This window comes from Nuphar pumila, chromosome 2, assembly GCF_984573655.1.
Source record: "Nuphar pumila chromosome 2, dmNupPumi1.hap1.1, whole genome shotgun sequence".
Taxonomy (NCBI): Eukaryota; Viridiplantae; Streptophyta; class Magnoliopsida; order Nymphaeales; family Nymphaeaceae; genus Nuphar; species Nuphar pumila.
In genome coordinates, this window is record NC_143250.1 from 69,724,141 (window position 1) to 69,738,156 (window position 14,016).

Consider the following 14,016-nt stretch of genomic DNA (forward strand, 5'->3'; position numbering starts at 1 on the left):
ACACCACTTGGGCAAAAACCTTAAGTGGATCTATTTGGGTCCACGGTGAATTTGACCCGACCCATATAATACGTACCTTACTGCCTACTGCATTTGGATCCAGTGAAGGGATCCAAGACCCAAATCTCCCTAATTTTCGTAGTTATTACATCCTCACCCCCTAAAAAAAAAAATTTGTCCCCGAAATTTATCTGAAAGAAGACAAAACTTTACTCGAACAACTTGGGATACTTCTCCCTCATACTAGCTTCAGGCTCCCACGTGCTTTCTTCTATACCATGATGTTGCCACTTCACCTTGACGAAAGGAATAACTTTAGATAGTAAGGCTCGCTCGCTTCTTTCCAGTATTTCCACCAGCTTTTCGTCCATTGTCAGGTCTTCCTTTATATTTACATCTTCATACTGAATGACATGAGACATATCATGTAGATATTTTCGCAACATCGAAACATGAAACACATTATGTATTTGCGCATACTTGGGAGGTAAAGTGACTCGATATGTTGTTTCACCAATCCGTTCCAGAATCTCAAAGGGTCCCACATATCTCAGACTTAATTTTTCCTTCTTACCAAATCGAAACACACTTTTTGTGGGCGATATTTTCACAAAAACCCGATCTCCCACACCAAAAGTAAGTTCTCGATGCCTCCGATCAACATAACTCTTTTGGCGACTCTGAGCGAATGTTAATCTATCTCGAATCATTTTGACCTGCTGAGTATAATGTTGTATTACGATTGGTGGTTCTAAAGAACGTTCACCCACTGCATCCCAATAAATCGGTGATCTGCAAGGTCTTCCATACAAAGCTTCAAAAGGAGTCATTCCAATACTTGCATGGTAACTGTTATTATAAGCATACTCAGCCAAAACCACATGCTTATCCCATTCGCCCTTCCAATCCAGCATACATGCTCGCAGCATGTCTTTGAGCGTTTGAATAGTCCTTTCTGATTGACCATCGGTCTGGGGATGAAAGGCGGTACTCAGCTTCAACTTGGTACCCAAAGCCTGTTGTAACTGACTCCAAAACCGAGAAGTGAACCTGGGGTCACGATCCGATATGATCGATACAGGTACCCCATGTAGCCGAACAACCTCTCGAATATATAGATCTGCTAGACTCTCCAGAGATTGGGCGATCCTTATGGGTAGGAAATGAGCTGATTTTGTAAGTCGATCCACTATTACCCAAATAGCATCATGGTGTCTTCGTGTTTTGGGCAAACCCACCACAAAATCCATAGTGATCTCTTCCCACTTCCATTGAGGAATCTCCAGTTGCTGCATCATTTCTCCAGGTTTCTGATGTTCCATCTTGACCTGCTGACAAGTCAGACACCTTGATACATAACTTGCAACCTCATGTTTCATACCATTCCACCAATACCCCCTTTGTAAATCTTTAAACATTTTCGTACTCCCTGGGTGTATGGTGTATTTGGTTTTATGTGCTTCTTCTAACAATTTTCCTCTCAACTCGAGATTGCTAGGAACCCAAAGTCGCTTTTTCATCCAAATACTTTCATCCTCTTTCAAGGTAAAGTGTGAGGTTCCTTGTTGGGCCAACATTCTAAACTTCTCGTATTGTGGATCCTCCTTCTGAACATCAATAATTCTAGTAAGGATCTCAGAAAGAACCACTAGATTTGATAGTCTGATGTTTCCTTTGTCGCTTTCGTACGACTTCCAGTCAATAAATGCTTCCATTAAGTTCCATCGTTTACTCACTAAACTGGACAGTGCACCCTTTTTTTTGCGACTTAAAGAGTCAGCTACAACATTTGCTCTTCTAGGATGATAGGAAATTGAAAAATCATAATCTTTTATAAATTCCAGCCATCGTCGTTGTCGCATGTTTAACTTTTTCTGAGAAAAGAGATATTTAAGACTTTTATGATCTGTGAATACTTCAAACGTCTCTCCATACAAGTAATGTTGCCACATCTTTAAGGCAAAAACCGCTGCTGCTAACTCAAGATCATGGGTTGGATAATTACGCTTGTGGTTCTTAAGTTGGCGAGAAGCGTAAGCTATTACCTTCCCATTTTGCATCAGAACGCATCTCAGTCCTGTTCTTGACACATCCGAGTAGACTACAAAACCACCCTGACCTGTTGGTAACACTAAGACTGGAGCAGTTGTAAGTTTCTTCTTTAGTATCTGAAAACTCTCTTCACATTCGTCCGTCCATTCAAATTTAATTCCTTTCCTTAGTAACTTGGTCATAGGCATAGCAATCTGTGAAAAATCCTGAATAAATCTTCTATAGTAACCAGCCAGACCAAGAAAACTTCTAATGTCACCAACATTCTTTGGTTGACTCCAACTCAATACAGCCTCAACCTTCATCGGGTCCACAGATACACCATCACGGGATATAACATGACCTAAAAACATAACCTTCTCCAGCCAAAATTCACATTTAGAAAATTTTGCAAACAGTTTATGTTTTCTGAGAGTCTCCAACACTATTCTAAGATGATCTTTGTGTTGTTCTGCAGTCTCCGAATATATGAGAATGTCATCAATAAAAACAATCATAAAAGTATCCAAATAAGCGTGAAATAGCCTATTCATCATCTTCATAAATGCCGCAGGAGCATTCGTAAGTCCAAAAGGCAAACAACAACAACACAAACAACAACTACGCCTTCATCCCAAAACAATTGGGGTCAGCGATATGAACCAAAAAAAGAAATTCATTTTGGGTCTTCCACATGAATCCTTTTCCTCCAATCATTTCTATCCAATGCCATGTCCTCGGTGAGGTTCAAAGCATTCATATCCTTTCCTATCATCTACATCCAAGTCTTCTTAGGCCTACCCCGACCTCTTTTAACTAATATATTTTCCCATTTCTCCAACCTTCTAACTGGAGCATCATTAGGCCTTCGCCGAATATGTCCAAACCACCATAAACGATTCTCTCGTAAGTCCAAAAGGCATTACTACAAATTCGTAGTGACCATACCTAGTCCGGAAAACTGTCTTTGGAATATCTTCACTCCTAATCCGCAGTTGATGATATCCAGATCTGAGGTCAATCTTAGAAAATACCTTAGCTTTCTACAATTGATCGAACAAATCCTCGATACGTGGTAGTGGATATTTGTTTTTAATTGTAGCCTCATTCAACAGACGATAGTCTATACAAAGTCTCATGGAACCATCCTTCTTTTTCACGAAAAGAATTGGCGCCCCCAAGGTGATACACTTGGTCTGATAAAACCCTGTTCCATTAATTCTTGGAGTTGCTTCTTCAGTTCCTCTAACTCTGTCGGAGCCATGCGATATGGTGCTTTCAAAATGGGTGCAGTCCCAGGCACCAACTCAATTTGAAAATCTACCTCACGTCGTGGAGGTAATCCTGGCAATTCATCCGGAAATACATCTGGAAATTCACGCACCACTTCCAGTTCTTCTAAAGGAATGGATTTTGATTCACCGGAAAGTATATTCACCAAAAATGCTCTGCCTCCTTGCCTTAAATACTTTTAAACCTTTAATATCGATATAGTTTTGGAGGTTGCCACCCGTCGGGAGAGTCGGAACTCAACCTTTGGATGCTCTGGTCTGTTCAAAATTACCTTCCCTTGGCGACATAAAATCTCAGCATAATGCTCAAATGACCAATCCATTCCCAGTCTAACATCAAACTCCGTCATATCGAGAATGATTAAGTCAACATTAAAGATTTGTCCTTCTAACACAATAGCTACCTCAGGAATGAAATTTATGCATATGGAGTTATATCCGATAGGGTTGTACACATCCAAAGCATATTTTAGAGTTTCAGTATGTGCACCTAAATGTTTTGCAAACTCAATAGAGATGAATGAATGTGTGGCACCACAATCAAACAATACTAGTGCAACATGACCACCGACCATTACTGTACCTTGTACCAATTTCGTGTTATTGAGTTCTTCCGCAGTAGTAGCGTAAACCCGTCCTGGTACTCGCTTTTGAACATTCGATGGAGGTGTAGGTTGTGATGGTGAAGATTGTTGCGGTGCAGCCCCACCTTGTCTCTTCTGCATGTCAGCGGTCTTCTTATGGCACTGCCGGATATAGTGGCCCATTTTGCCACAGTATAAACATGCGTCGGTGTCCCGAGGACAAGGTTGCCCATTGTGAGATCGGTTGCACTTAGAACATGCTTTGTTCTGTCCCCGATGTTGTGGAGGACGATCTCCACCCGAGATATGTTGTTTTTTCTGTGGTGACTGATATTTCTTGCCACCAGTTTGTTGCTGTGTGGAAACCCCCCTTTTGCCAGACATGCCACCCAGATCCTTTCGAGATCGCTCCCATTCCTCATTCAAGGTCGTGGTTGCTTCAATAGCCGAGGCAAAAGTGGATGGCATGCTAGTCATTACTTTTACTCGCAACCCGTCTTTAAGATCACGAACGTACTTAGTTGCTCGTGCTTTGTCATTTCCGAACAGGTTCGGGTAATATCGCTCCAAACTGCAAAAATGAGTAGTATACTCAACCAGACTTATATTACCCTGAGTCAGTTCCAGGAACTCTTGACGCTTCCTATCGCGAGCATGTTGTGGAAAGTAGGTTTCCAAAAAGACCTTCCGAAATCCTTTCCCAAGGTATGATGTCCATGTCTGCGAACTGAACCGTGCGAGCCGTATCCCACCATTTCTGTGCATCCCCGATCAATCAGTATGTACCAAAGTCAGTTTGTCTGTCGCCTGGAACCGGCAGAACTCTAAAGGCTTTCTCGATCTCGGCAATCCAATTGTCGGCACATTCTGGATCGGCTTCCCCAGCGAATGATGGCGGATTTAGCTTCAAGAACTTCTCATATGTCACGATCTCGGGGTCATGACGTGCACTTGTAGTAGCAACCATCTCTGTCTAGACCCGCACTTGCACATCCAAGGTCTGCGCTAAGTTGTTAAGAGCATCCATCATAAAATCCCTTTGTTCTTGCCACTTGTCGGGCGAGTCAGAATAGTTTTGCTTTCGCCGATACATCTTTCAGAAATCTAACAAAAATAACAGTATATGTCAATCTTTAATAGAGTTGTACTCATCAAGTTACACTACTTAGCATCATGCCCACAATACTAGCCAAAAATATATTCATAGATATATATACTCACAAAACGCTTGCAGGAAGTGGCTCGACCTCGATGCTTGATGTACTGTTCTCGGCACTGATACCATAACTGTAACACCCCAAAAACTTAACCCAGAAACACTAGAATATTTTTTTTTATACAACGAAATCATTTTATAAATCATGGTTAAATGAATGGAGAGATACAGGTAAAAAGATCTTCAAACAATCGACACATTCTTTATTTCACTTCAGTTCATGAACTTTACAAAAGTATGTTTACAAAGAACGAATCACTGATGGCATATCAGTTACAAGTTGGCCAGGAAACCAGTAGATCAAACCGATGTTGAAACCTCTCCTGTAACCGCTTGTGGTGACTACTCCAGACCTGAAAATGTTAAAATCGAATAAGAATTAGACTACCACATCTAAGCAGAAATTCTATACTGATAGTGCAAGTATATCGTGAATCGAGTGTGTGGTATGAGTGTCATGGTTGATCTTTAGTGTATGTCAAGACAGGTAAGCATTATGTAACAAATATCTAAATTCATGTACATGAGCAGGTGAGCAGTTATATAACAATAACAAATATGCAACATTGATAAGCAGGTGAGGTATGCCACAGTCAATGTAATAACATGTACATTTTCCTATAACAATTTAATTACCTTGTATCAACCAAGTTAAGAATTTTACTAATTTACAAGTTGATAATATAAAGCATATGAAATACCACTTCCATATATCTCTCTAGTATCTCCACTAGTTGTGACGCCTAACTCTTCTAACATGATGTTTAATTATCTTATCCAGTGGGTACACACGAGCACAGGTGACCATCTCAGAAGAGAATGTTCGATGGTATATTATTACAGGTAACTTATTAACCCGAACATTCTAACGGAGACTGAATCCCCAAGGGAGTGACCAACAGTCGAAAGAATCTCCCAAGGGCTCAACTCAAGACATGATGCATCCCTAACTTCTGCAGAAGATGTGAAACTACCCCCTAGAACACATAGGTAGTCCTGGTCCCTAACTCCGAGGACGGGGACCCACGAGCTGCTTCACGCTCGACACCAAACACAAGTCCTCAAAGTCTTGTACCACCCACCCTCTCCAAGGTAGGTCTCAATTGATTAATTGGGTTTTATTAATTTAGTTATTTTCCAGAAGTTTAGAACATTTTCACAACTTCTAATCATTGCCATAACATTAACCCTTTTTTTTTAGTAATACACACACCCTCAAAGATTGATACCCAATTTTCTTGTCCCGTGATATGTTCATTATTCCCCATATCATACGTATCTATCTGATAAATATGACCCAATTGCTTTGTTAACAGAGGTATCATGTACCTTAAGAGTTTGTTCTAACCAAATTTATTTCCAGCTAGATATCTTTTCAAAAATAACCATTAAGCTATTTTGAAATTTGTGGTAAACTACTTTGTGTTGTCACTTGTTCCATATAGAAGGCAGTTGAACACGGAATTAGTTCAGAAATATAACATTTCATACATAGAAGTGCAATACCGTAATAAACAATTTCCAAAGAAACAGATAGCACAATTGGCAAGAGTTGCTGTTTCAGCCATATTTAATAATCCATCATAAACCATTTAAGATGAGAAGTAATAATGGCTCCAATGTACCAATATGCAGGTCACTAATGGACTGACATGATTCACTACCTACTGCTAAGATAAACTGATGGAATTAACCACTACTGGATATGAAAAATAAACTAATTCTGGAACTACCATTGTATGTCAACAGGGAATCAATATCTTCAGTAAATCAAAATTAAAGGATTCAATTCAATCATGCATAGAACAAAAATTGACGAAACCGTAGCAAACAATCTGTGTTAACATAATGCCCATACAACAGGTCAATCAAGAAAGGTGTGGGCGTAGTTGATAATATATATAAGTATATATATTTCACCCAGCATTGCCAATATTTGGAACTATTAATACGTTTGTATTCTCAAGAACCACCCATGAACCGAAAAGAAAGATGTATACGGTGACTTATCATTTCCGATTTGTTATCATTTGCAGGTAGATGAACAAGTAAATGCAGACAGTTATAGATAAAAAAAACAGATACAAGATCAAGAAAAGTTGTTCATCACAACGTCAAATATGATTAAGAAAAATAATTCTAATCGAGAAAATAAAGTACATTCTATCAAGCAAATGAATACGATAAAAAACATCAATGTTTTTTTTTCCAGAGAATAAATTAAATAAGGAAAGCAACAACCCCCAAACTGTTCCGATTTCAAATAACCCACCGTACCAGATCCACTCAAAAGTGGATCCGGGTCTGTACTATGCTATGAACCCATTCAACCCGGTAATTTTTAATGTGAATCCATTGACGTGAGTCCGAACTAACACCACTTGGGCAAAAACCTTAAGTGGATCTATTTGGGTCCACAGTGAATTTGACCCGACCCATATAATTCGTACCTTACTGCCTACTGTATTTGGATCCAGTGAAGGGATCCAAGACCCGAATCTCCCTAATTTTCGTAGTTATTACACTAACTCCTGGTTCAACCCCTCACCATTCCCCAGCCGTGGTAACCTTTCCCACAAGGCATATTCACAGGTTAATCATGGTACAACCTCACTGGGAGCCGAACATAGGAGGCCCGAGTACAATGGGTGATCGCAATTAGTCCTAACCACCGAGTAGAGGTGGCAGACGAGCCTGAACCAGCATGCGGCCCACCGGTTCAGGCCCATTAATGGCCTGGTTCATGAACCAGACCAGCTGAAACGGGCCGGTTTATTGAACCAGACCGTTTGTGAGAAGGCCAAACCGCACCTGCCCAGTGGAATCAGCACGGTTGGGCTGGGCTTACGAGGGCTGATTCACGGATTGAATAGACCGAACTGGCAGAATTGAAAAAAATTCAAAAAAAAAAAAATGGACACCATGATTTTAGTTAAAATCCTGGAAGGAAAAAAATCACAAGATGAAAGTCCAAAATTTCACTATGAAAAAAATTTACAAGTAGATTACAAATTAAAATTAAAATTAAAATTAAAATTAAAATTAAAAAGAAAAAATATAAAATTATAAATATTACAACTAACCCCTCTCTCAAACTAGCTGTTTATAGCTATTGGGAGGTTTTTTTTGGAAAAACCTGAAAGTAGCCATTTTATAACTGATACGGTTCATTGGACGGATTGAGGCGGGTTTGCAGGTTGTTCTGGGTCATAACGAGTTTTTGGGCAGAGGAGTGAAACCGACATCACCCAGTACATGATTCACGAGTTGGGCCCTGTAAAACCTGTACATTTTTAAGAGAAAATAAATAAAGGAATTGCCTTATTTTGAAATAAAAATATGTTTCTATCTTTTATTGTCAATTTTGTGTGTTTTATATACTTAATTTTATCTTTTTGACAAAGAAGGGTAAAATGGTCAGTTTAATCATTGCTATAAATAAAATATTACTAAAATATTCAATTTAATCATTTTAATGAGTTACAAACCCATTTAGGTATTTTTGAGGTGTTTCGAACTTAACAAAAAATATTTTAATGGTTCTTAGAATAATTTCATAAAAAGGGTATTTTATTCATAAAATTAGTTTTAGAAATATTTTAATTTAATAGAATATTATCTTTAAAATAAATTTTTTTGTCTAAAATAAGATTATTAGCCACCAAATAATTTAATCCTTAGTTTTATTTTACCCATTTCATTAAAAAAAAATTTAGTCTTAATTTAAGAATGCTTTTTTTGTGTGTTTTTTTTTTTTCTTTTTGTTCCTCGGGTCAGGTCGAACCAAACCCGACGTTAACTCGTAAAAGCCCTAAACGAGCTTTTCTTTCCCCCATTTCATCTTCTCCTTCACGCAGCCTCCCAAGCCATCCTCCTCCTCCTTCCTTTCCCGTTCAAAGATCGGTCGGAGCTGGGTGTCGTCGCCGACCTCTACCTTGCCGACATTCTCTCTTCCTCCTTCCCTTCTTCTTTCCCCCTCTTCCCTTTTTCTCCTGTGTTTCCCCTTCGTCCGAGAACCGACCGGAGGCCACCACTACTACGACCCTTATTGCCGTCGGCCACTGAGTTTGGCCACCATTACATGACCCTTTGACTCCGACATCTGAAGCCGCAGGACTGCCTGGCCTCGCCCTCCCTGTGCAGCAAGCGAATAGCCTCTACTGCGGCTTCACCACCGACGTCGGTGAACCCTGGTGAGCCGCTACACCTTGTCTGAATATTTTTGTTCTTTCTCTTCCCTCTGTTTAGCAATGCACGCCCGTTTAGCATTTTTTTTTTTTGTTTTTTGGGGTTCAGTTGCCCCATTTTCGTAGGATTCAGACCACCATAGGTGGCCAGACCCCTATACCGCTGGGAAACGGCCCCCAGTCGGGGGAGGTTTCATTGCTTCATAAAAAAATCATTTAGATTGTTTTTCTGTTTCTTAGCCGCGTGACCCTAATCAGGGTTTCGCAAATCACGAATACGTGTTTGCTTAGAAATCCAAGCCCAACCAATTGGGATCATTTTCTTTTCATGTTGATAATGGACCAAATTACTTGTATGCGTTAAAGTAAATTTGTATTTGCTGAGTTTCTTTTTATTTTTAATATGCTAGCCGAGTCTTGCTGTCTTCACTGCATAGCCTGCGCATTCGATTCCTGATATTGGGAATCATGCAAGGTTGCCATTGCACTAAAGCATGAACATCTCTTATTTTTAACGACAGTCTTGTTTTGATTTCCCCATCTAGGTTTGTATTCCCAAAGGAATACGAAATTCCTTTTGAAACCGAATGCCTCAGCTTTTGTGCCATCATGAGGAGCTATGCTTTGGTCTACGTGCAGCCGTGGGATTACTCCACACGACTGTCCAATTTGCTTTGAACTTGTTGGCATATTACTTTTTTATTTTTGCAAATCGGTTTACCGATTCACATTTTTTATTTTTGTCGCTCATATGCGAGAGCGAGATTCGATAAGTTGTCATTGTGTGTGCAGTTGTAATGCTCTCTCTCGGTGAGGAACAATTATATTGTGTCATGTGGATTGCATTGAACCTTCAGGATCTCGAGTTTCGTTTTACTTTTTGTTGCATCGAAAATGAAGGATTCAAACTAAAATTTTAGAATGTAATTCATGTTGTATGATAGAAATCTAAAAGTTAGTTTTAAAAGTTAGCACTGAATTCGTAGCACAGTTACATTGCTAGAAAATGTTTAGAATTGTATTGTATTGTCAATATAAATGTGTGTTACAAGTGCGTAGCTGAGCAAATTGTGCGATGCTTAATGCCAAACATCACATGCGGCTAGAAATGTCATGCAAAGAGAAGAAAAAATACAAATGCAAAAGCATGCAAATGGTAAGTAGTGGTGCAAGCACATCGCAGGTTAATTACTTTCTTGACTGCAACACTCTCTTGCTCAGACACTCACTTAATTGTGGATATCTAGAATTGTTGACAATTATAGTTCGAAGATCATGCTAAGCATGATTTGAATGAGCATGATTTGAATGTATAAGAAAAAAAATGATTTTTATAGTTGGGAGACCATGCTAGTCATGATTATAGTTAGCATGATATTAAAGTGTATTTGCTGTAGGTACATGTTTAACATTGTTGTGAAATAAATGGTTGAATGTATTACCATGTTTGAATTGACTGCATTAAATGCTTGCATGATGTTATTTTTTTTAGCCTGCCATGCATGTAAAAATTATATCATTAAAATATGCTTAAAATGAATCTATCATGCTTATAAATATGATTGTATTTTTCTGTATATCTGTGATGTATTTTGTGCATGAAATAGTAGAATTATCTATGCATGCATAATAGCTCATGTGAGAGCATCTTGTCTTAAGCATGTTGAAATCAAATTATGCATGAAATCACGTTAGAATTGAATCACGCATCAGAGTATGTAAGTAGGGATGGCAGTGGGGCGGGGGACAAGGTCTCCACCCCCCCGCCCTGCCTCAAGATTTTATCCTCCACCCCTGCTTCCATCATCGACGGGGAATGAATTTTATCCTCCATCCTCGGTTCAAACGGGGATGAGGCGGGGCAGGGATATTGCGGGGAAAAGTGGTCGAGGCAGGGACGGGGCGGGGAAAAGTGCACGTCCATCCCCGGACGGGGATGGATTTTAACCTTCGTCCTCGCCTCCATCCCCGTTTCATACCGTTCATTCCCGGTCCAAACGGGGCGAGGCGGGGCGGGACCCCGCTTACCCTCGGTCCACTGTCATCCCTATATGTAAGTTTGAATTATGTAAGTGACATAGACTTTGATATAATGTATGAGAGCATGTAAGTTTGAATTATGAAGTGACATAGACTTTGATATTATGCATGAGAGCATGTAAATTTGAATTATGCAAGTGACATATACTTTGATATTCATGCATGAGGGCATGAGAGAGTTATCTGGTGAGATTATAATGTTTGACTTTGACCTATGACTTAATAATAAAGATAACCCCAGACCATGGGTCCATTTGAGGCATCGATAAGGTCGGGCTGTCTGAGATGGCTGGGTCCGTCCCGATCTTGTATTCTCTTGGAAGAGAGAATGGCGGTACAAGCCTTACAGGACATGTATTTTCGAGGGTTGAAGGCGCCTCTTGTCCCTATCCCACGAAGGTTAGAGGACTAATCTATAAATGATTCCTAAGTGGTAGTACCACAACTCTGCAGAGTTAGGGATGCATGCATAATTTTTTGTCGACGATTTTGATTTGGCTTAGGCCAAGACCTGGGACCATAGGTTCATTCTCCCAACCATTGCATTGCAGGGTTGAATTGCTCAGAAAAGAACCAATTAAGCTATACGAGGGCTAATAAAATATATAGAATAATAAATATTGTTATAGTTGTTTATGGATGTCTATACTCTTTATTATACCAGATGAGTTTGAATAAGTAAGAGGAACAATTAATTAGATTTTTAGGATAACTGATTTCATATGCATAATCATATATTGTGAACATGTAGAGACTTCTAAGGTTTTGCATGATTATTGCATATGAATTTATTACATGTAAATGAAAAAAATATGATTATGATTGGTCATGTGATTTGACCTGTTACAAGCGAAGGGCTTGGTTGATGCATGTGAAGTGCTTGTGTATGCGAGGCACACAGGCAGAGTCAAGATAGGATATGTTCTATTATTATATTTGAATACAAAGTGCATAAATGTTCTGAGAATAGACATGTGAATTCATAATTAAAATAAAGCAAGCCTTAGTCAAAAGTTAGACATGAGCATTTTCTTTTGAGCATGAAGAAACTGAATGGTTGTGTTGCATGATAGATTGCATTTTTACTTCACTTTGAAGTATCCTATGAATTGTTAGTTTTCATATATTTATGCAAATGATTATCATGGATATGAATGGTTATGAAATTGAATGCCATAAATTAAAATGAGAATGATTTTGAGTTTTCATGTATACAAATGATGTAATTACAAATGCTATGGAATAAATGGTAGCATATGTGATTGAATATCATCTTTATGTTGTGATGTGGATTCTCTTAACTCTCATTTATAAAATGATGGAAATTATACTTATTACATCATTCAACTTGATTTGCATTCTTCAAGTTTAGTTTTTTGTTTTCTACGGGTATATGGTTGATACCCTATAATATTACAGATAATCTCGTAGAGGATTGAAGCAAAGTGCGGGTTGTTGTACATCTGAAAGCTTCACTCTTGCCTACTATGATTCCTGGAGGGACCAGGCAAATTTTTGGGATGGTTATAAACTTATGCAAATTTAACTTTTCGTCTGGATCCTTACATTTGAAGAAGTATAATATTTTGGAATGAGAATATTTCTAAATCCTGTCATTTCATTTCTACTATGTTTCTGCATATGATTTGGAACTTTAAATCTTTACGTAACTCCTCAATTATCTTAAATTTTGATACATTTTGTCTTTCACATCTTTTTCACATATGAGAATCCATAGAGTAATAAACTCAATCGAGTTGTGTTTATAGATGATCCCATATTGGATCTGATACTAGGAGGCTAACATACACTCGTGCTTGCGCTCAGGTGGACCGTCTAGTATTTGAAACGGTTGGGATGTGACTATAAACGAGTTGGTTGGTATATTACTTTCGAGAATCATGGGAATTGTTTTTAATAAATAAAAAGTTTTAATTTTTTCTAAAAATTTTAGATTTGAGAAAGTTTTAAAAGGTTAGATTTTTTAGGGATGTTATAGGCCTGGATTGTTACTGTAGTTCTTGGGCCGTGCCGGACCGAGTTCCAACGGGCCGATTCCACTCCGGTTAATGGATCGAACCGGCCCATTAGCCACCTCTACCACCAAGGTAGGTAAGCCTCTTCTATAGTTTTATCACTATTCCCTTGAATAGTTTCAAAGCCATGAGTATTTAGGGGCTTGGTGCTTCACTATAACCCTGTTTGGAACTCTGTATGTTTAACCAACAATATGCCAAGTGATCTGGTTTTGATTAGGCTTGGTCTAGCACCAACCTGCCTGTTTAGGAACTCAGTTTGGGTTCTGGTCTGGGGTAGTGGACTTGGGCATTTTGAGCAATATTGTAAGAATCATCTCGGGCTATGAATTATTTTCCAAACAATTCAGGTAAATTAGGCATCAATTTGAATCAACCAATTCAGGGTTGATGATACTGATTTTGAGATAAACCTACTCAAGTGTTTTATCTTTATTGGTCCTTGAAAAATCATAAGGTAGCTATGAAATTATGAAGGCATCAATGTACGCATAAAAGATCTTTTTCTTTATTGGTTGGTTCACAATATCTTGCTAGTAGAGACGAGATGATAAAAGCAAGGTGGATAATATAACTGTTGATGGTTTTGAGTTTGAAAAATAGAGAGCAATATGGTATGTCATGTAGTAT

The 14,016-nt window shown here is 38.7% G+C and overlaps 1 protein-coding gene across 1 annotated transcript; it reads right to left on the reverse strand.

Annotated features, from left to right (window-relative positions):
- Positions 1 to 209: 209 nt before the first annotated feature.
- On the reverse strand, positions 210 to 4,672 carry LOC149845714 (uncharacterized). The gene is made up of 6 exons (XM_089989119.1): positions 3,596 to 4,672; positions 3,238 to 3,499; positions 2,954 to 3,007; positions 1,788 to 2,629; positions 741 to 1,016; positions 210 to 404 (listed from the first exon to the last, which is right to left on the reverse strand). Exons 1-6 carry the CDS (start codon positions 4,670 to 4,672, stop codon positions 210 to 212), a joined length of 2,706 nt encoding a protein of 901 aa, XP_089845245.1.
- Positions 4,673 to 14,016: the final 9,344 nt, after the last annotated feature.

Bases quoted from the DNA above. Each gene is read 5' to 3' on its own strand.
- LOC149845714 (XM_089989119.1), bottom strand. From the start codon at position 4,672: ATGCACAGAAATGGTGGGATACGGCTCGCACGGTTCAGTTCGCAGACA. The intron at 2,630-2,953 runs TGCCTTTTGGAC...GTTGTTGTTGTT, and splicing joins TCACTACGAATTTGTAGTAA to TGCCTTTTGGACTTACGAAT. The intron at 405-740 runs GTAATACAACAT...CATGTCATTCAG, and splicing joins GTTCTTTAGAACCACCAATC to TATGAAGATGTAAATATAAA.